Raw genomic sequence first — 23,507 nt, 5'->3', positions numbered from 1 at the left:
TTCAGCCCCAACTTATTTGTTAGGCTCATTCAAATCAGGTGTTGGAGTTTAATCCTCGCTTTTCTTAGAGTTTTATGAAACTGCCCTCTGATATTGTTAAGATAAACCAAATATATATATATATATCTTTTCCTTGTATGTGATGAGTTTTTATTGGAATATATACATTGTATCATATGTATCATCGATATAACTTGTTTCTCTTGTTCTTGTCTTTACACATGTACACCAATTATGAGATTCATAAATCTAATTTACATATTATATAAACCTCTCTTATTGTTGTTTCTATTTGCATCAGTCTTGAATACAGGGTCATGCAATATATACCAAACCCTTTCAGTCACAAATATGGAATTCTGTATTGTTTTATTTTAAAAGTTCAGTCTGTTAGTTTCTCATGTTACAGTTCAGTAACTCCTGACATGCAAAAGTAAAAAGCCTGTATGCACATCTTAATCATAGGGATTAACAGACATCTGAAACAGAAATAAGCCCATTACAGTCATAAGTATTGCTAAGGCATTTGAGACCAGTCTATTATTCAATTGGTATACATTTTGTGCAAGTGTACATATCCCTTTCTGGATAAAAGTGTATGTGCATGTGTTTGTGTTACCATTCAGCATGTTTTGACATCATGAGTAGTTGACCCAGTCTGCTCTCTCACAAACAAACCAACCTAATACTGTCTTTATTTCCAGCACCTCGTTTATAAATGTATAAAGAGAATGAGAAATAATCAGATAGTAGTCATGGTGTTTCCACGCCTAAAGTACTTACAAAATAAAGCAAGAGATAATGTAAAAGCAATGAGTGGCACATAGAGTAAAAAAAGATTTTTTTACATCATTTACAAGTTGCTAAAATCCCACACATAGCACATATAAAGTGTAATATAGCTCAGTAATTATTTAATGTGTGACTGAACAAAAAAAATAGGTCTACTAGTGAGTGAAAAGGGAGACATGATGAGAAAATGTGTACAATAACATTTTCAGGATCGCATAATATATTCAAATGTAGGCCTGGGGGGTGGGCTTGTAATTTTACTCTGCTCTAAAAAAATTTAAGACTTGTTTACCATTCAAAAAGCTCAAATACCAAATATGAAACCCCCCTTGGATGTGGACACAAATTTCATAGTTGTCTGTGTTCACGTAGACCTGCATCATTTACATGTTTATTTGTATTTGTAAGTTACCCATCACATTTGCACATTATAGAAAATCATGAGATTGTTGCATCTGAAATTATTAACTTAATATTAAATATTTTAGTTTGGAAGAACAAGTGCAAGTTCCTTTAAGGCCATTAAGAACATAATTCAGCTGATGAACAGACAGGTCTTAAACTATTATGCTAAAGCCTGTAAATAACCTGAAATACTACTTGTTTTGTACATTCATTCACAATGACAGTTACATTCAACCACCTGCATTTTTACTCATTTTTGAAGCACGTACGGCTTATTGTCAGAATAAACATCTCAACCTTATATTGCAAACACAAACTAGAGCATTGCCCTCATCTAAAATGGATTTCTTTTACAACAGGCAGTGTTATCAAGTTCCATTTCCAGCTCTGATTACCTCTCCTCTATTTTTCTCATTTGTCTCTCCTTACCTCTTTCCTTCACATGCCATATAATAGGAAGTCGGTCAAAATAACCTTCTCTTACCAAAATCATTACATATGCACCTACAAAAATCTCTTTCCTCTCATCAGATACAGCAACTCTGAATGGGACAAGCTCTGATGGCCATTAAATAAGTTTTTCTTTTTCAATCAATCACCCTTTATCATCACATTCCAGTGCAAACTCAGCAAACATCAACAATCCATAACGCAATACACTGCGTGAACACCCAGTGCTAAAATATTCACATATTAGTTGGTGCAATTCAGTACCCTACCCATAATGCCATTCCAGTGAAAACTCCCTTGTGTCGTACAGAGCCGCAAAAATGCCCTTTAAAAGTGCATGAATATTTCACCAGTATATTTTAGATTTTTGTAACATGAAATAGGTGCACAAAACACCAGCATATTGTAGTTATTGTGCATTTAGAGGCACAAGTCATTTAAGGTCCAGTGCTACCTCAGGGGGAGCTCTAGATCCTCTGTTTCTAAACAGCTTATGACAGGTTTTTAGTTTTTGATTTCCAGAATAGATGGGTTGTGGTCCAGAATGGATAAAATGATCTTGTCCATGTATTGCCTTAGACGGAAGTTGATCTCCTCTTGTTCCTTGAGGGCTTCCATCAACTGTGGGAATCAAAACAGTGTTAGAATGATATTGAACTGGTTGATTGTATAGGTCTCTAAAAACTGTCAATTTATTATGAGCTTCAAATTAAATGGAAAGGTTACCAAAAATTGAAGATTTTGACTGAAATTTGAGAACTACTCACAATTTTCCTTTTTAGGTGAACTACTCCTTTAAGTTCCTTTGTTTACAGTAAATATTATGGCTGTAACCACCATAAAAGTTAAAAGTTAAGTTAAAAGTTTAATTTTTTAGGCTGGTCTGCCTCAGCGGTGTAATGCAGGGCTCATGAATGTCAAAATGATGGCCAATCAGATCAAATAAGGTAATGGTAAGATGTAAATAGCTAAACATTTAATATTTGACCACTGTTTTACAATAGATATGTTCAACGACCCACAGTAACATACGGTGATGCAAACTACTCAACTTTTTTTTTTTTATGGAATTTCACTATTTTTAATTGAAAATATGCTATCATTTACATGATCCATGTCATTCATAACTGAATGTGACAAGATGAAACATTTTGCATTTTTGACATTAAACTTTCAAATAAGAGTCAATGTGTGCATATTTTTAAATAAAATATTATATGCAAAGAATTTAAATGGATTACTTCACAACTAGGTTACCATTAAACCTGGAACTTTTTACCGTTCTTATTTCTTTTTCTTTATTCCCTTAAATCCCCATTAACCCTTTAATTATTTAATTTCTTTAAATAAAAAGACCCAACTCCCCCCTTCATATTGTTCTCTTGTCCACGCGTACATATTAAAGTTGCGTTTTCTTTTACAAACTTCCTCTAGGATGTTCCAATTTTATCAGCAGATCAAGGTTATGCATTTCTCTTACCTGGTCACGGGAGGCATGATCAATCTCCATGGCCAGAGACTGTGCTTTTGTCTGTGTGGCAAACAGGTTTTTGGCCTCATGGAGGCTCAGACTGAGAAGCTGACCATTTAGATCTTCGTTCTGTTCTCTCAATTTTTGGTTCTCCTATAATGGAAAAGGAAAGAGGATGGTGTTACAATTAGCCCAGAAAGATGTTCCAAGAGTCATTTTGCTTTTCCTTTTTTCATTGTGGCCTAGTTGACTGAAACAAGAGAAGTTGGTTAGACCAGCTTCTGCTGGCAAACAGAAAGCAGTAGCCTGTAGATGATGATAATCTGGAATGAGGTGTTTGAATGTATGAATGTAGATTGGAAAAATTATCAGATCACATTCTTATAACAGCCATACACTAAATGTAATACTACTATTTAATCTTCATTTTCACAATATGCAACAGCTATATTAGTTAATAGCACAACTGGTTCTAATCCCTCCATTTTGATTGGCCAAGCAGTGTCCAAAGCCGTGTTTCCACCACAGGAACTTTACCCAGGAACTAGGGACTTTGGGATGGTAGTCAGTTACCCCTTTTCCACCAGCACGAACCAGGTGCTAGTTCGGAGTTGGTTCAACTGACGAGCCTTCTAAGAACTGGTTTGCCTTTCCATGGGCTAGAGAGCCAGCACAGAGCCAGGTCTTACGTCACTGTACACATCTCGTCTATCACAGCAACACTAGCACAGCAGCACCAAACATAAACACACCAAGCGGATGCTGTGTTATGCTGCGTTCGCGCCAATGATGGACCAACGATGAGGTTCAGGCTTTATTAAGCTTATACGCGGAGGACGAAATCCAGTGAGAAGTGGAAAGACACTTGCAGTCCTACGTCACCGGACTAATCCTCACGGTACTTAAGACTGCGATGGAAATGCAGACAGTAACGGGTCTGGGGGAAAAAATATTCCTTGAAAAAAAGTTCCTGGGACAAACTGTTCCGGGAAATTTTGGTAGAAACGAGGCTTAAGAGTGCTCATTTTTAGTATAATAGCAGTGGGATATTTCATTATTTATATCACTCCACAGTAAGAGTTGTGTGATTTTGCATGGGTGAAGAGTGGTTACTTGAAGGTTGGAGCATCAGTGGGGAGCTGGAAATGGAAAATTAGAGTGGTGTGAAAACAGAAAGCTTTGAGCAATATGCCCTGTGATTCTGCTTTAGGCACAAGGTGATATTCTTGATATTCAGTACATCAGCACTTTTGTGACATTGTCTAATAATCCTTTTCTTTTGACAGCAACATGGAACTACGAAATCTACAACCTACAAAAAAAACTGTATTAGATGTTAGGTGAGAAGACTGGCAGATAATCTGAAAATAGACTTCTTGTGAATGAACACATTAGTGGTTAATGAGATGATATTAAGTCTTCTCAAGAATTACAGTTTACCATCAGACTCGGAAAGAGTCGTGCCCGAGCAGACACAAGCTGCTGAAGGTCAAAGGGCATGTCCTTGGAAACACTTCTCTGCATACACACACAGTAAAAAAAGATGAAGAGACAGAAAAAGACAAAGAAAGACTTGAAAAAAGATTACTGTTGTCTGGTGTGTTTTTTTTAACAAAAAGTGGAGACTGCCTAAAGAGAATGAAGCTGACAGCCTTCACAGGAGGAGGCACTGTTTCAGTTAAAATCACATTTAAATTAAACACTAAATAAAGTAATAACACAAATAAAAAGTAAATAATTCTTTAATTTTTTTTTTAAAAAGTAGGCATAGTTTCATGTGAAAATGTGAAATAATTTGTACTCATTATGTTTCATCAAAGATCTGACTATGTGGGACTACCGTAGTCAAGGCCATAGGAAATATACAGGCTGAGAGATTGAGCAGCTTTCCATGTCTCTCACCTGTTTTAGTCTCTTGACCTCCTGTTCCAACTCACTCTCACGCGTTCGAGTGCTGTATTCTGATAGGCTAATGGAAGGTCTGCGAACACGCCCCATTCGTTCTGCCTCCAGCTTGTATACCTGGAGGTGCTCCAGCTCTCGCCGAAGGTCCTCAATCAGCTGAAACAGAAGTGGAACAGAAAATACACTTTTGAAAATAACTTCAAAAGCACTAAGCTACTGAACTGAGAACACTTGTGTTTTATATGTAGTCAAGGGCAGGATTGCTGTATAGTCTATGGACAGAATAAGAAGAAGGTAATTCTGGACTAAATCTATTAATTTCAAAATTATAAAAAATAGAATTTGCTCCTGAGTCTTCTTTAAGTTTGTGTAAATTTATCTCTGACTTTTCTGACTATGTTCAATTGTTGTTTTTAAGTACACAACCCGTTTAAGTCTGAGGGCAACTAAAGATGGCCAAGACTCTACCACTCTTTTTCTATCTGTAAATATATTTGGGTGACTATATACATTTTAAAAACCAGCCAGCATAAAAGTAGATATAAAAGCTTAGGAAGAGCTCTTGACAGCTTGCTGAATAATGAGACTGTGTTTAAATCACTCCCATTTTTACAGAGTTTTCTCAAATCTATTACTGGAAACTTTAGTGACTATTGCCAACTGTTCAAAATCCCACTGGTCAAAATAGGCAAAAATCCCAATTATCACAATCTTTAAATAAGCTTCTATGGGATTTTCTATAAATCAAAAGTTGCCAAAAATTTTGTCAGTTTTAATCAGTGTCAGAAAATAAGCACATTTTAGAACATGGTCTTACCTCCTGCATGGTATTTCTTTCCTTCTGAAACTCATTTCTATTCTGTCGTAGCTTGTCCATCATCTTCTTGTACAGATCCATCTCATCCTTCAACCGCAGGCTCGTATCCTCCAGCTTATCTGTCATCCGCTGCCTCTCCTTCACAAGCACAAACGGAAAATAAGCAGGTGTACAGTCAATTTGGACAATTACTTGTCATTTTTTTTAAAATCCCTATTTGGTCTTTTTTTTTTTTTTTTTTTTTGGAGATCGCTAAATAAAACATTTAAGAATAAGTCTGATTTAATAATAAGTTGGCAATTAAGTTAGCAAAACCTTTTTGCTCAAGCTGGTCAAATTCTAACCAACATACAAACACAATATTTTCGAATATTTCTTTAAAATTCATATCAGCTCAGATCCTCTAAAATTGGCAAGACAGCTTTCATCAGTTTGCAAGAGTAAGCACTGTCAGATGGCTTTACAAGCCAAAACTTGTGTTAGGAACAAATTCTGTTCTAAACATTTAAAGGTACACTATTTAACTTTTTGCCCTCTAGCAGTTAAAAAACAAAACTGCACGCATTTTGCAGAAGAACACTGTATTGGTTGTGCATCAGCTCTGCGTGACTGTGTGGATGAATATGCTTCTTCTCATAACTAAAAATCCTACTGCTCATAAAACAATTTTAAAAATTTTGGAACAGTCAAAAATTCATAAATTTATATTTATAAATTGAGTTGAATAAGATGACACAATCAGGAAGAATAAGTTACTAATCAAATGATGTATCAACAAAATTTATCTTTGCACTGCAGAGGTGGCCAGAAGAACAAAAAAAGTGGCATTGAGGTATATTTACAGACTGTTTAATGAGGCTCAGAAGTGGCATGGATGCATTTAAGTTCATGATAACTATGTTATGAGATTAATGTTTTAAATAGAAAGTTTTGAATATAGAAATATTAAATGATTTAAATACATATTGATGATGTATTGACTTCTTATTTAAATTTTGTTAGTTTTGAAAAAAAAAAAAAAAAAAAAAAAAAAAAAAAAAAGTGACATAGGTTACCTTTAAATAAAGCAGTACCATTACAAGCTTTGATTCTTCCTCATTTACATTTCCTTTAACCTAAACTTGAAATCAGAGTATGTCTAAGCTATCCCACCTCATCCAGCTTCTCTGTCTGGGATTTTAGTCTGTTCATGTTCATTGCCATGTCTCCATTTTCCTCCTCTAGCTGATGTACTCTGCCGGTGGAAAAAAAAAAAAAAGAAAATATTTAGTCCATCATACTACTAATAATAAAAGTGTCCGTCCACGTCCACTGCACAATAGTTCTGGGAATCAAGATCTCAGGTTTCTAGATAAAATGTAATGGTCCCTTCAGTGGCTCAATTGTGTTGCTCTTCTGTCTAACACCCTTATGAAGGACCATGCTTCATAATAAAAGTGCAATAATACAGGAAGACCTCCTAGAAAGAGTGTTTAAAAAAGCTGAAATAGCAGGACAGTGGAATGTAAAACCACTGCCTAGGCGAATATGTCAAAACTCTAAATGAGGTAATAATTTAAAAAATAAATTATAGTAAAAAATAATTTAAAAGTGTTATTGTATTTACTGCATGAAAAAAATAATAGTATTAGTTAGTATTTTTAGACATTTACTTTATAAGCAAAATTATATAAGATTTGTTTTTAAAACATAGAATTAAGTTTATTTTTGTTATCCTATAGTATAGGTTAATGTATATATATATATATATATACATATATATATATATATATATATATATATATATATATATATATATATATATATATATATATATATATATATATAATTATATATATATTATATATATATATATATATATATATATATATATAGGTTACAAGTTTGAAATAATTAATATTTTTTAATGTTTTTGAAAGAAGTCTCTTCTGCTCACCAAGGCTGCATTTATTTGATCAAAAATACAGTAAAAACAGTATGATGGTGAAATATTATTACATTAAAAAATATTTAACCATTTCAAAATAACTTTTTTTCTATTTTTTTTTTATTTATAATTCAAAGTTTGGTATAAGTAAGATTTTTTTAAGCAGAGTAAAAAAAAAAAACTAATACAAAATACTTTTATTTAGCGAGAATGAATTGATCAAACATGACAGTAAAGACATTTTAATGTTACAAAAGATTTCTATTTCAAATATTTTTTTTTTTTTTTTTTTTTTTACTTTTTATTCAAAGAATCCTGAAAAAAAGTATCATGATTTCCACAAAAATATTAAGTAGAAAAACTATTTTCTGCTTTGATAATAAGAACCATTATTAATAGAATACCAATAATAATTGATAATAACTACCACCAACGCAGCATATGAGAATGATTTCTGAAGGATCATGTGACATTGAAGACTGGAGTAATGATGCTGTAATTCAGCTTTGCCAATGTAACTGATTACATTTTTAAAATGTATTAAAATGGAAAACAGTTATTTTAAATAGTAATATTTCACAATACTGCTGTTTTTTTCTTTTTGTTTTTTTTTTAATCAAATAAATATGCCCTTGGTTGGCATAAGAGACTTAATTTTTCCAAACTTTTGATCTGTACTGTAAACCTCACTAAGTTTAGTTAGATTTATGTTAATTGACCTTTTAAAGATTTTTAAAAAATGTTTACTGGAATAACAAATTATCTTACAAGACTCAAAATGCTAAAGAAAAAAATGGCAGTTTTGCAATTACAATTCACATTGTGCTGCAATGTTATTTTTGTCTCTCACCGATTTTTAAGCAGCTCTATCTGTGTGTTCTTGTCTTTCTCCAGTCGACTGTAGGCCTCCCTGTGTCTCCTGAGCTCCTCCTCCATCATGGACTCTGCTCTGGTCTCCTGGTCTTTTAGCTGCTCCTCCAACTCGTGAATCCTGTTGAAGCACAGTCCTCATCATTAACATGAAATTTATAAGACCTGCTGAGACCCACTTTGACCTTACCATTTAGCAAATGCAAAACTTTTGCTAGGACTATTTTCAGGGAAAGTTTTGCTAGTGGAAATAATCTGCTCTTTAAAGAGACAAATATGCAAACACATATCCATATAACAGTTCCAATGAAATGAACTTTGCGTGGGTTGGTGGAGCTTGACTAGCAATTTACCTGTGGACCAACTGTATGTTTTCCTGTTTCAGCTTGGACTTCACATCCCCATTCATCAGAATCTCACTTTCCAGCTCTGTCACTTTCTTGTCCAAGTAACTTACCTGTGTAGGAAACAACAATGAATTTAAATCTCACCATCACTCTCAGAGGCAGTTTCTGAACCAGTCTAGTCTGAATGACAATCAGCACCGAAGCATGACAGTGAAAAAGGTTTTGCAACAACAGTGCAGGTTAAAGGTTTTAAAAGTGTTTGTGTGTATAAAATTGACTTTTCAACTGTGAGCACATTTGACCCTGTAGACATTTAGAAAATAAACTCACTTTTTACACACTCACTTTTTACACACTAGTTAATTTTAACTACTAACAAAGTCCAACAGTGCATCACAGCTGAATTCTGTCTTTTTTTTTTTTTTGGTGAAACTTCATAATCCACAATTTCCACCACAATGTTATTTGCATTACATCTTGAACTTAAATACTGTATTTAATAGCATTCTGTGGTTAAAATGATGTTTTAATTTTATAAAAGATTTTGATATTTTAAGCTCAAAAGTCTGTGTTTGGGAGGAGGGTAAAATACTAATATCTATACACAAAGGCAATTGAAAAGCAGAAAAAATTTGATTTTGTCTGCATTTGGGTGTTTCTTCAGCGTTGCACTTTAATGTTATCAAAACATTATTTTAAGTCATCAGCATCATCTGGACCCATTTAACCCCCTGTATTAAGCAGCTTACACGTACGGATGTGATTTCCTGAGCAGAGGTCAGGACTAAGCGTGTATTTAAAAAGACACTCCAAAGATAGTCAGCACTGGTGATGCAGTTTTCACAGGACTATGTTCAAGAAGTAGATGAGTGTGCTGTGAGGGGATTTTACCTTCTCAGTAATGTCTAATTCACAGGAGTCAATGCTGTCATGGAACAAATCCTCTGTGCTGCCGTTACTACTGCTGAGGTTACTGTTGTGCAGCAGCTGCCTGTTGGACCCACATGCACACAAAACAAAAACAGGAACAATTTAATCATAGAATACTGTCATGCATCACAATAAGATATTATAACGCGATAAATTTCGATTCATCACACATCACACCAGTTCATTTTGTGCACCCTCAGCATTCAGATCCCATGCTGACAGCTATATTTTGCAAGAGGGATGTCCCACTTACCTCTCTGCTCAGTTCTATGGATGGACTGGACTACAATGCAGCATCAGTACTTGCAAACTACGCTACCCATGCTGCATCACTGCAGCGGACCACCACTCATCTGTTCTATGAATCTACATTCAATGCCTATGCATCTTTAGGAGCACTGCAGTTTCGAAGGAGAGAAGGCACTGACCAATAGAGGCATTGTGAGAGCTGGTGCAGTGCCCAATCCAGTCGACCCACCCACACAGAACCAAAAAGCACTTGTCTAAAAGACACAAGCGCATGCGCAGGCATGTACACTATTCTCTTGTCCCACTTGCATTAGTCTCTGAGAGCCGTAATCTTGTGTGTGTATACAAATACACATTCACGTAACACTTCTGCAGAGTCAGGTCTTTGTTGTCACTTTGTTTTATTTCTGTCACTCTCATTAAAGCAATGACTTCACACATGAAAATACATTATATAAATTACACACATTGGTCTCTCTCTCTCTAGCTCTGCATTCTCTCTCTGTCTTACACTCAGGTCAGCTGTGGCAGGCCATTTTCATCTTGTCACTGTGATTTAGAGTAGGAGACTGGTTGCCAAAGGGACAAGAAAAACTGCTATTCACCCACACAATTTCGCCACCCAGTGTTTACACTCCCACGCAACATTTGATCAGATTCTTACAATTAAACACGAGATCTGAAAAAGTATGGGAACCACTTGCAGAATCTGTGAAAATGTGAATAATTTTAACAAAATAAGAGAGATCATACAAAATGCATGTTATTTTTTATTTAGTACTGTCCTGAGTAAGATATTTTACATAAAAGATGTTTACATATAGTCCACAAGACAAAAACAATAGCTGAGTTTATTAAAATAACCCCGTTCAAAAGTTTGGGAACCATTGGTTTTTAATACCCTTGTTTGTTCTGAGCAGTTAAACTTCCCAGTATTCTTAAGAAAATCCTCCAGGTCCTGCGGATTTTTCAGTTTCCAAGGATTTTTTTTGTATATTTGAACCCTTTCCAGCAGTGACTGTATGATTTTGAGAGCCATCTTGAGACCCACTGAGGATAAATGGGGGACTCAAACACAACTATTAAAACAAGTTCAAACATTCACTGATGCTCCAGAAGGAAACATGATGCATTAAGCCGGGGGGTGAAAACTTTTGAACAGGATTAAGATGTCCAAATTTTTCTTTTTTTGTTGAAATATTTTTTTTTTCCATTTAGTACTGCCCTTCGGAAGCAACAGAAGATACTTGCATGTTTCCCGGAAGACAAATTAAGTACAATTTACCTTGATCTTCAAATTCAAAACGTTTTTACCCCCCTTAATGCATCAAGATGGATCCGCAGGACCTGGAGGATTTTTCTGAAGAACACTGGGCAGTTTAACTGCTCAGAACAAACAAGGGACTCATAAACAACCATCACAAAACAAACAACAACAACAACAACAACAACAGTCGTAGATCATCCAGGTAACCACACAGTATTAAGAACCAATGGTTTCCAAACATTGACAACTGATACCTCAGGGTTATTTTAATAAATTCAGCTATTTTTTTGTCTTGTAGACTATATGTAAACATCTTTCATGTAAAATATCTTACTCAGGACAGTGCTAAATAAAAAATAGCATGCATTTTGGATGATCTCTCTTGTATGAGATATATACAGGTGCTGGTCATATAATTAGAATATCATCAAAAAGTTCATTTTTTTATTATAAATTATTTTTAAAAATGAAACTTTCATATATTCTAGATTCCCTACATGTAAAGTAAAACATTTCAAAAGTTTTTTTTTTAAATTTTGATGATTAGAGCGTACAGCTCATGAAAGTCCAAAATCCAGTATTTCAAAATATTAGAATATTTCCTAAGATCAATCAAAAAATGGATTTGCAAAACAGAAAAGTTCAAGTTCTTTAAAGTATGTTCTTTTGTGCACTCAATACTTGATCGGCAGGACATATTACAGCAAATGACTTGCTCCTAGCACAAATTACAGCATCACTGAAGTGTGGCATGGAAGTGATCAGCCTGTGGCACTGCTGAGGCACTATTGAGCCTTCAGATCATCTGTATATTGTTGGATCGACTGTTTCTCATCTTTCTCTTGAAAATATCCCATAGATTCAGGTCAGGCATATTGGCTGGCCAATAAAGCACAGTAATATCATGCTCAGCAAACCACTTGGAAGTGGTTTTTGCACTGTGGGCAGGTGCTAAAGTCCTGCTGGAAAAGGAAATCAGCATCTCCATAAAGCTTGTCAGCAGATGGAAGCATAAAGTGCTCCAAAATCTCCTGGAAGATGGCTGCATTGACTCTGCACTTGATAAAACACAATGGACCAACACCAGCAGACGTCACGGCCCCCCCAAATCATTATTGACTTCAGAAACTTCACACTAGACTTCAAGCAGCTTGGATTCTGTGCCTCTCCAGTCTTCCTTCATACTCTGGGACCATGATTTCAACATGAAATGCAAAATTTACTTTTATCTGAAAAGAGGACTTTCGACCACTGTTCACTGTCCAGTTCTTTTTCTCCTTAGCCCAGGTAAGATGCTTCTGACGTTGTCTCTGGTTCAGAAGTGGCTTGGTAGTCCTTTTCCTGAAGATGTCTGAGTGTGGTGACTCTTGATGCGCTGACTCCGGCTTCATTCTACTCATTGTGAAGCTCTCTTAAGTGTTTGAATTGGCTTTACTTGACAGTATTCTCAAGCTTGCGGTCATCCCTGTTGCTTGTGCACCTTTGCCTACCCAATTTCTTCCTTCCAGTCAACTTTGCATTTAATATGCTTTGATATACACTCTGTAAACAGCCACCCCATTCAGTAATGACCTTCTGTGACTTACTCTCTTTGTGGAGGGTGTCAATGATTGTCTCCTGGACCATTGCCAAGTCAGCAGTCTTCCCCATTAGTGTGGTTTCAAAGAACAAAAGATACCCGGAATTTATACTGTAGGGATGGTCATTTAATGAAACTCAAATGTAAATATTCTAATATTTTGAGATACTGGATTTTGGACTTTCATGAGCTGTACGCTCTAATCAACAAATTTAAAAAAAAAAAACTTTTGAAATGTTTTACTTTACATGTAGGGAATCTAGAATATATGAAAGTTTCATTTTTTTAAATAATTTACAATAAAAAAAATGAACTTTTTCACGATATTGTAATTATATGACCAGCACCTGTATATTACACACACACATATACATATATATATATATATACACACAGTGGGTACGGAAAGTATTCAGACCCCCTTAAATTTTTCACTCTTTGTTATATTGCAGCCATTTACTAAAATCATTTAAGTTCATTTTTTTCCCTCATTAATGTACACACAGCACCCCATATTGACAGAAAAACACAGAATTGTTGACATTTTTACAGATTTATTAAAAAAGAAAAACTGAAATATCACATGGTCCTAAGTATTCAGACCTTTTGCTTAGTATTTAGTAGAAGCACCCTTTTGATCTAATACAGTCATGAGTCTTTTTGGGAAAGATGCAACAAGTTTTTCACACCTGGATTTGGGGATCCTCTGCCATTCCTCCTTGCAGATCCTCTCCAGTTCTGTCCGGTTGGATGGTAAACGTTGGTGGACAGCCATTTTTAGGTCTCTCCAGAGATGCTCAATTGGGTTTAAGTCAGGGCTCTGGCTGGGCCATTCAAGAACAGTCACGGAGTTGTTGTGAAGCCACTCCTTCGTTATTTTAGCTGTGTGCTTAGGGTCATTGTCTTGTTGGAAGGTAAACCTTCAGCCCAGTCTGAGGTCCTGAGCACTCTGGAGAAGGTTTTCATCCAGGATATCCCTGTACTTGGCCGCATTCATCTTTCCCTCGATTGCAACCAGTCATCCTGTCCCTGCAGCTGAAAAACACCCCCACAGCATGATGCTGCCACCACCATGCTTCACTGTTGGGACTGAATTGGACAGGTGATGAGCAGTGCCTGGTTTTCTCCACACATACCGCTTAGAATTAAGGACAAAAAGTTCTATCTTGGTCTCATCAGACCAGAGAATCTTATTTCTCACCATCTTTAGCAAACTCCATGCAGGCTTTCATGTGTCTTGCACTGAGGAGAGGCTTCCGTCGGGCCACTCTGCCATAAAGCCCCGACTGGTGGAGGGCTGCAGTGATGGTTGACTTTCTACAACTTTCTCCCATCTCCCGACTGCATCTCTGAAGCTCAGCCACAGTGATCTTTGGGTTCTTCTTTACCTCTCTCACCAAGGCTCTTCTTCCCCGATAGCTTAGTTTGGCCCGTACAGCCAGCTCTAGGAAGGGTTCTGGTCGTCCCAAACGTCTTCCATTTAAGGATTATGGAGGCCACTGTGCTCTTAGGAACCTTAAGTGCAGCAGAAATTTTTTTGTAACCTTGGCCAGATCTATGCCTTGCCACAATTCTGTCTCTGAGCTCTTCAGGCTGTAGCGTCTATACAAGAATCAGTCTTAGCCAACCAACTTTGGAATTTTCAGAATGCTTTTAGCATGCTGAACTGTGTTTGTAAATCTCACATCGGCCCCGGCCGGTCTGAGAAAGACGAGCACTTTGGCACTTTCATGGACCCTCTGAGGTTAAACAGAGAACCCCATTTCCTAGCTCTTGGGACATCAAAGGGCCCCTCATGTGGACTAAGTGCCAGATCACATTCCAACACACACCACACACACACAGACACACACAGACACACAAACATGCATTGAAGACTGTAGGCATTTCTCAATGTCAAGGATACTTCCTTGGGAGGACTGGTCCTTCCAAGTCACTTCCTTCAGAGGCTAGGCGAGGCTCCTCTTTAGCATTCGGAGAACACGTAAATGGAACAGACTAGCAAGTGCACGTCATTGCGTCATTACGTCAGTGAAAAGGCAACCAAGCTAACAATTGTTAAATGACGGTCTGGTTCAGTTAGCCATCAATAACGTCATTTGTATTTGTATAATTTATAATATCAATACGGTAGTAATTTGTACTGGCATTTAAACGTTAAACTTTATTTATCTGACATATTTACTACAGTTATAACAAATGTTTGGTAACGTAAATATACTTACATTTGAAAGCATATTGCCTATATATAATATAACATTATAAATATAAATATAAATATATAACATTTTTTTTTTATTTTTTGAACAAGATCACAAAGCTGCGCGCATAGGATTGTGGGTGATTTGAGAGCGCGAAGGCTACACATATGCATCCTTTCCTGTATATGGGATATTTTTCGAACGAAGGACTCGGTCCTTGTTTGAAATTCTGAGGATCCTCAACATTGGAACAGTCCTTCGACGGATGTCGATGACGTAGCATCCTCGAAATTCTGGCTTCCGAGGATCCTTCCTTGACATTGAGAAACGCCTTGTATGTGTAAGATATAATTATATATAAATGTAACTGCCGTTATATTGTCAAATTGCATATAGTTATTCCCACTGTATAAGCTTAGCTAGGATTGTAGTGGTACTAGTGTCATTTCTAACGATTACATTTGACTGTAAACTGTAACTTCTTTTATATGCTTTTCTTATGGCAAGTTTGGTCTCGTTTTAAAGCTCTTTTCACGTCTCATTCACTGAGGTATGTCACATAACTGCAAAATGCACTGTTCTATTTTTAAAGGTACTGTGAAGAAAATACACTCCTATCTGATACCTCATAAATTATGCAAATCCAGCCAGGAGACAAGACAAAGAAAACTTTGCCCTCCAAACATTGCACCCTGACTATTGGTTGTTTTCAAAGAAGGAGGTGTGTTAGCTTGGTTTTCCATAAAAGCACCAACACACAACTTTTCCTTTGTCTCCCGATTGTCTCACGATTGCCCCTGAACTGCCTCAGGCGACAGCGCTCTCATCACACGCTCAGCTTCTTCCGGGACGACCATTTCCTTGGACTCTCTCTCTCTTCTCGGTTATTTTACTCGTCAGTTAAACCTCGTTTGAAAACCCCACCGGAGGAAACCCTCTCAGAAAGGACCAATCAATCCAAGCCACGCGCACTGAAACTCTACTGCACACTGACTTGAACCTATATGCAAGTACCAATTTCTTTGAAATTCGTTTAAACTGATTTCTGTGCTGGCTCTCAAAGGGTTAACTGTTGTAATTTGCCAATCTTTGATTACCTCTCTTCTCTCTTTACCTGTCTTTACTTCCGCTCTTGTATATATGTGCATATTCTGTATATATATATATATATATATATATATATATATTTAGACGCATAACCTCTGTATTAGTAGTTTTCATATATTAAACACATTATTCATGCTCGATTGTTTTTTTGGTCATTCAACAAAACCCAGGTCACTTTAACGTTTCGATCCAGTATCCTTGCTTTACGCATTGATGCTAGAATAGGAAGTCTTTCTCGTGGCCAGAGAAAAACCTTCCTTTTTATAATAGTCTATGATGAGCTAACGGTTTTCTGGACAAACTAATAGTTTCTCTAAATAATTATTAAACCAGAACTAATCATATATGTAATTGATTATAATTTGTTGTAATTAATTCACAATATATGTATAATTCCCTCTTGGGTCGGTATATGTATTATAATTAATCATAAAGCTTTATGATTTATTATATTCATATATTTCACCTATAAATTAAATACCTGTACAATTTCGCTACAAGGCAGTTCCTTTGACCTCATGATTCTCATTTGCTCTGACATGCACTGTGAGCTGTAAGGTCTTATATAGACAGGTGCGTGGCTTTCCTAATCAAGTCCAATCAGTATAATCAAACACAGCTGGGCTCAAATGAAGGTGCAGAACCATCTCAAGGATGATCAGAAGAAATGGACAGCACCTGAGTTAAATTAATAGTGTCACAGCAAAGGGTCTGAATACTTAGGACCATGTGATATTTCAGTTTTTCTTTTTTAATAAATCTGCAAAAATGTCAACAATTCTGTGTTTTTCTGTCAATATGGGGTGCTGTGTGTACATTAATGAGGAAAAAAATGAACTTAAATGATTTTAGCAAATGGCTGCAATATAACAAAGAGTGAAAAATTTAAGGGGGTCTGAATACTTTCCGTACCCACTGTATGTATGTATATATATGTATATATATATATATATGTATATATGTATATATATATATATATATTATATATATATATATATATATATATATATATATATATATATATATATACACACACACACACATACATACACACACACACACACTGCTCAAAACATTTTGAAAACACATCAGATCTCAATGGGGAAAAATATCATGCTGGATAATGAAAACATTTGGTTTAATCACCGAAAAACAACAGTATGTTCTTCTTTCAGTGTAGTAGTTTTAACAATCAGTTAGTTCAATAACAAACAATGTAAGATACATGTTTCAAATCACTCTTGTTGCGAAAATAATTACAGTTACACAGGCTACAGATCCCACATTAGAAAATATACTTGCATTACCTAAATTACATAATTGACATAAAATCCATAATGTTTGTAATATCTATTCAGTGTGTTATCAAAATGTGTGAAGTAGAACAGAGTTTGCTGCCAATACAGTAAATGTTCTAACTGTACCATATGACAGAATCTATACTGTAGCTGATCTTTACAGAAGGGTGAGTTACAGTAATGTGGCAGTCTCTGCTATGGTAATGCCTCTGTTTACAGTATCACATGGCACACTATAATGTAAAATTCTGTATTTTATGCAATCTGTCTCCCTTTTTCTGATCAAACTGATGTTATGCAGTCTGTTGGGTTTCCATGTTTTATGGGGACACAAGTTGGGTTTCCATGTTTTATGGGGACTTTCCATAGACAATGATTTTTATACTGTAGAAACGGTATATTCTATCCCCTACCCCTAAAACTACCCATCACAGATAACTTTCTACATTTTTACATTTTATAAAAATGTAATTTTGTATAATCTATAAGCTGTTTTCCTCATAGGGACCAAAAAAAAAAAAAAGTCTAAAATTACTGGTTTTACCATCCTTGTGGGGACATTTGGTTCACAATGCAGTGTTTACCAGATCCACACACACACACACGCACTTTGAAAATTGTGGTTATCATCTAAGATAAATTGCTTATAATGTAAAAAGCATTCATTACATTTGGTTATCCATATCGGAAATTGCAAATAAGTTCTATAGAAACTATGCCTATAGAATCAATATCAATAGAAATCTATAGGTGTACCAAATGATTAACTGATTAACCATCAAGTTCAGTTGGATTAAATAATAGACAAATGTATTAAACTGAATGAAAAGAGATGGAAAAGTTTGAGAGTATAAGCTTTATGAAAGGCAGTTACTGTGAATGAAACATTTATATAGTAAATTTATATAGTGAAAAGGATACTTTGTAATTTTGTGTATTGCACTAATACAATTGAAAATATGCTGAAATGTTTGAAGAAAGTGCACTTTTGATTATCTGTTGTGATATTAGTACTAAGAGTTATGAAAATGTACCAATTGCTTGTGAAAATTGCACCAAAGCAATTAAAAAAAAAAACAAAAAAAAACAAAAAACAAAAAAAAAAAACTGTAAAATAGATAGAATAGAATAATAGAATATATAAAATATAAAATAGAATAATTTTCAACAGGATTCAGACTTATGAGAGACACTGTATGTATGGTTACATATGTGATTTTTTTTTACCAACATACACATTTGTTGTTGTTCTTTATCACAAATTACAGATTGCACTATATATTTCACAAACATTGATATGAGGAACAAACTTCTATTCTGATTATGCAGTGCTCCACGGCTCTGTGTTTTTTACCCTATTGTGAAATCTTCAGTTTACTTAACTTTGGAGTCTTTTACTAAAATCATCTCAATTAGATTAGAATTGACACATTCATATTCTCAACTCTCCTTCACAAATGGTTTTCACCTTTTGATTAAAGATTTAGCCTGCCAGATTTATATTAATATCATGACTCCACAACTTTATATAACACTTATTAAACCACAGGTGGTGCTCACAGTCAAAGCAGTGAGTGAGTTGGAAACAGGCACAATTAATTATTAACAGCAGCATAGACTACACAAACAAAACACAGAGCAGAGTGATATGAAGTGACCTACCTTCCAAATGCAGTGCTGGAGATCTTTCTGTTCGGGCTGGAGAGGGGGGGGGGGGAAGAAAAGAAAACAAACAGCTAATTAAATGACAACATAGATCAAACATATAGTGCAAGTCTCTCAGTTTAATACTGATCAAAACTTTTTTTAACAACTGTTCAGTAAAACACTATATATTTATTTACATATGAGGGTTAGTTATTTTTAATTAAATAATATTTTTGAATGCTTGACCTTGACAAATACAGCCAATGCTAAAATTGTGTAAAAATTAAAAAAATCGTTAAAGATTTACTATACACATTGAATATGATTTCAATAATTGAATACAGTCAAAATGGTCAAGTGCTCTGATGTGATCAAAATACAGACATGCCAGTTAATTTCAATACTTTTTTTTTTTTTTAAAAGTAAGCTTTTAAAACAATAATGGGACCTCAAATTGTACCTTATCAGTAGAAAGTGTCATAGGCTTTATTTCATTTTTGGACACTGCACTTAATCCAGGCTCACTCACAACATATTTGAATATTAGTGTCGGCCTTGACACGAGATCAGATACCTCCAACCATACCAATGCTCACAAAAAGTCTTTAAATAGAGTTTTCAAAGAATTAATGATTTCTATGGTAAAGCAGCACATACTATGATTCATACACAAAACTCTCTCCCGCTCATACACACACATATAGAGTTATTGCCGACATAGCTTTTTTCCAGCAGTGACAGAATGAGGTGTGAACTAATGCATTTCTTGAAGCAATCTGCTGACAGAGCATTTAGCTTTCATTCCGCCACTCTATCCCGCAGCCCATCCTGGCCTTTTCTCTTTCTTCCCCTTCTATCTGACGCCCTCTTCCCAAACCAACATGTACACACACGTTTCATCTGTCTATCTGGATCTAATTCCTATTTCATCTTCTATTTTGAAAGGTTAAGATATAAGTTGCTAATTACAAGCCCCCTCAAAAGAGAGAAATGTTAAAGTAAACTCACTGACAATCTTTGAAACCAGCAGAGATGAAGAAAAGAAGAGAGAAGATCTGGTTGTATCTCCCGACTCTCTACAAATCATCAGTATCCAAAGCCTCAGAAGGGCTTGCCTGTTTGTTCATGTGTGGATGTTGATGTGAGTGAGAAAGAAGAAGAGACACCGAGAGACGGGAAAATACAGAATACGTAGAGACAGATTAATGTGTGGATATGTGCAGGTGCCTAATAAAGCTCTAATGGGCTCTAGTGGTGGGCTGGATGATGTATGGAAAAGGGAGCAAATCATTAGTGCTGCAGAGAGACTGCAGCAAGATATCAGAGCCCCTCCACCTCAATTGTGTTCTCATATACTCACATTAACTCCTTGAGGAAAACCCTGCTTCTATCACCCTGTCGCTTTTATATTGTCTATTGTAGCCCACGGGAAGAGAATAAAGAACAAATAACTTCTAATCCTCCCGTTGAGCCTCTAATGTGTATTCTAGGCCACTAAAAGCTTATTTCCCAGATGTAAGGGAACACTCATTTTACATTACTGAAGAGAAACTAGACCATAACCACTAAACTTTAGTTTCAAAGAGCTAATTCTAACACCAAGTCTTCCTGAAGATGAGCTTACACCCTCTAAGACAAACCGCTCTGGATGAAAAAGTATTTTATAACTTTATCTTTCATAACACATGTAAACTGTAGTCAATGTTGTACCTGTTGGTTTTGAGGTTTTTCAGCCTATTCTCCAGGTCATTGAGCAGACTGACCCTCTTACAGCACTGAGAGCAAAACACATCAATCTGGTCACCAGCGCGGCGCATCTTCCGAGGAGTCTGACCAGCACTGGATGAAGGGAATGAGAGTGAAGGTCAAAAACATTTATGGTATATCAAATGTGCATTTCAAAAACATTCAATTCAAAACACATAAGTGAAATTTTCTCCCCTATTCTGTTGTTAAGTCTGACATCACGTGGCAGCGCTTCCAAGTCCAAATGCTCTATCTCATACCAAAAGAAAACAACAAACGGTGCTAATATACACACGTCTCCACACCAAAATCCCAGATGGCCAGACAGTAATTCATCTTATAAATCGTTAATATATATTGATGTCTGTGACGCTGTGAGCAAGGAGACTGTTGTGTAGACTGTAAGTATTTTAAATGTTTAACTTTTTAAAATGTTAAATGTTTAACATGAATAAATAATGCCGTCGAGATGGCATTCTCAAGTGAAACGAGCCAGGGCTTGGACCCAGAAACGGCGTTCCTTACGTCACAATTTAACAAGCGGATAGAAGCATCATGCCCATTCAAACATGCCTCAACAGTTTTTGAGTCAAGTATATTTCCAAAGAACTATTGTTCTTATTATATTTTTCTGTGAAACTTCCAAAGAAAATATTTGTATAATGAGGATCAGGATGGTTGTAACAGGAAGTGAGTTAACACCATCACTTTAAGCACTTAGAAATTAGGTATAGTGTTGCTGTCACTATCATATTTATGACCACCATCTTTCTGAAGTGGTAGAAGTTGTAAAACTCTGGCTGCATCCGAAATCGCATACCTCCTAAAATAGAGTAGGTGAAAAACAGTATGTGACAAAAGAAGTATGTCCAAATTCACAGTACTCATTAAAGAGTAGGCAAAAAGTACCCGGATGACCTACTTCTTCCAACAAAATTCTGAAGTGTGCATACAATGGACACTTTACTATCCCATGAGGCCACGGGAAAGGATTTGTGAATGGCAGTGATGCGAAGCAATTGACACTGGAAGGTCACATGATAATGAAAACATGGCAAATGTAGTACGTACAGATTAGATTCATACTACACACATTTATTCTATATAGAACATAGTTTTTAAGTGGTCGAGAAGTGATTTTGGACACAGCCTCTGTGTACAAATATAAAGCATTTGCAGGACAAAAAGCAATTTGGGTTTAGAAAAATCAACATTTCACTTCTGGGTTTTAAGTTAATTTGCAGTCAGATTAGTGCATTTTAAATGACAGAACATGTATCATATAAATCAGCAGATTCTCTTTTTTTAATTTGATATACTCTACAAACAAACATCTACTTTCCTGTATGTTAAAAACTAACACATAATGGCTGAACAGACTGGAAGGGTAAAATGTTTGCTTTTTTTTTTCTTTTTTAATTAAAATAATTAAAATAAAATGTGGTGTTGGGGACTGCTCATTTCCAACGAGCGGTACGGTTCAGTTCAGTACAGTACAGTACGATTCAGGACGGCAAACCTTGATCCGGCTTGTGTTTCCTCCGCCAACAGTACCCTTACTTGATAGGCGTGGTGTATGCCAGAAAGTAGCAATCAACCGAAAAATACACATTGTGTTGCACTGGTATTGTGTTGTCATTCACCTTGTAGCACGTGCAAGTGACGATTCTCTGTCAACCAATTAACGTTCTGCAGTGAGTGTAGCTCCACCCTTTTGGTACCAGTACTACTGGTACTATTGTGCTTGGTACCCCAACGGTAGGGTCCCAAAAAAAAGTGGTACTGTACGGTTCGGAATTAGGGTACCATTCACAACTTCTGACAATGGAAACGACAAAAATTGCGCACCGTACTGAACTGTACTGAACCCTACCGCTCGGTGGAAATGAGCCATAAGTTTGTTTTAGTAAAAAAAAAAAAAAAAAAAAACATTTGATTACCAAAACAACATTGTACTGACTACTCAGTAGATTAGAAAACATGAATAAAACCATTTTGGACATTGTCAGGACTAAAAAGCATCATAATGCTGTTTGAGTGAAAAAGATCTAATTCCATCCACTAATACAATTATTCATATACATGCTGAAAGAAATCCTGTGTAATGAAAGCTGATATCTGGATTTCTGAACTAATCATTCTTTCATTTTAAAGTAAGTCCTCTGAAAACAGACTTAGGGGCAGTCAGAGAGAGGAATACAAACATAGACACACATTTACCTGGAGGAAACAGAGGAGCCCAGATCTGAGCATCCATTAATTCGGATCTCATCGTCTGGACAGGGGTTGCTAGGAGTGTAGTCTCCATCCTCTCCTTCTCCATAGTCCTCAAACTGCTCCTCATTTAATGAGGCAGATGAATGTGTAGATTGATCAGAAATCTCTGAGCGATTATACATCTGACTAAACCTGCAGCAATGAGAGAAGACATGGAAATTAAAAAAGCATTTTTTTTTTTGTGTGTGCATTAGGCTTGGTAACATCCATGAAAGCAAATAT

General features: G+C 35.8%; 1 protein-coding gene across 2 annotated transcripts in view; it reads right to left on the bottom strand.

Annotated features, from left to right (window-relative positions):
- Nucleotides 1-352: 352 nt before the first annotated feature.
- The window catches only part of rab11fip4b (RAB11 family interacting protein 4 (class II) b), a 32,840-nt gene continuing 9,685 nt past the window's right edge, over nucleotides 353-23,507 (bottom strand). The window contains exons 3-14 of one of the 2 annotated variants that reach the window (XM_051897052.1): nucleotides 23,229-23,417; nucleotides 20,973-21,101; nucleotides 19,278-19,313; nucleotides 9,876-9,975; nucleotides 8,991-9,094; nucleotides 8,618-8,758; nucleotides 6,993-7,074; nucleotides 5,841-5,978; nucleotides 5,021-5,179; nucleotides 4,559-4,636; nucleotides 3,128-3,271; nucleotides 353-2,268 (exon numbers count right to left, since the gene is read on the bottom strand). In XM_051897052.1, coding sequence (XP_051753012.1) covers nucleotides 2,152-2,268; nucleotides 3,128-3,271; nucleotides 4,559-4,636; nucleotides 5,021-5,179; nucleotides 5,841-5,978; nucleotides 6,993-7,074; nucleotides 8,618-8,758; nucleotides 8,991-9,094; nucleotides 9,876-9,975; nucleotides 19,278-19,313; nucleotides 20,973-21,101; nucleotides 23,229-23,417 — 1,417 coding nt within the window. In that variant the 3' untranslated portion in view covers nucleotides 353-2,151. The remainder of the gene's footprint in view (nucleotides 2,269-3,127; nucleotides 3,272-4,558; nucleotides 4,637-5,020; nucleotides 5,180-5,840; nucleotides 5,979-6,992; nucleotides 7,075-8,617; nucleotides 8,759-8,990; nucleotides 9,095-9,875; nucleotides 9,976-19,277; nucleotides 19,314-20,972; nucleotides 21,102-23,228; nucleotides 23,418-23,507) is intronic. The other variant, XM_051897053.1, reaches the window with a different exon arrangement.

This window comes from Ctenopharyngodon idella, chromosome 6 (assembly GCF_019924925.1).
Source record: "Ctenopharyngodon idella isolate HZGC_01 chromosome 6, HZGC01, whole genome shotgun sequence".
NCBI classification, from domain to species: Eukaryota; Metazoa; Chordata; class Actinopteri; order Cypriniformes; family Xenocyprididae; genus Ctenopharyngodon; species Ctenopharyngodon idella.
This window is presented reverse-complemented; position numbering and strand designations above follow the sequence as displayed.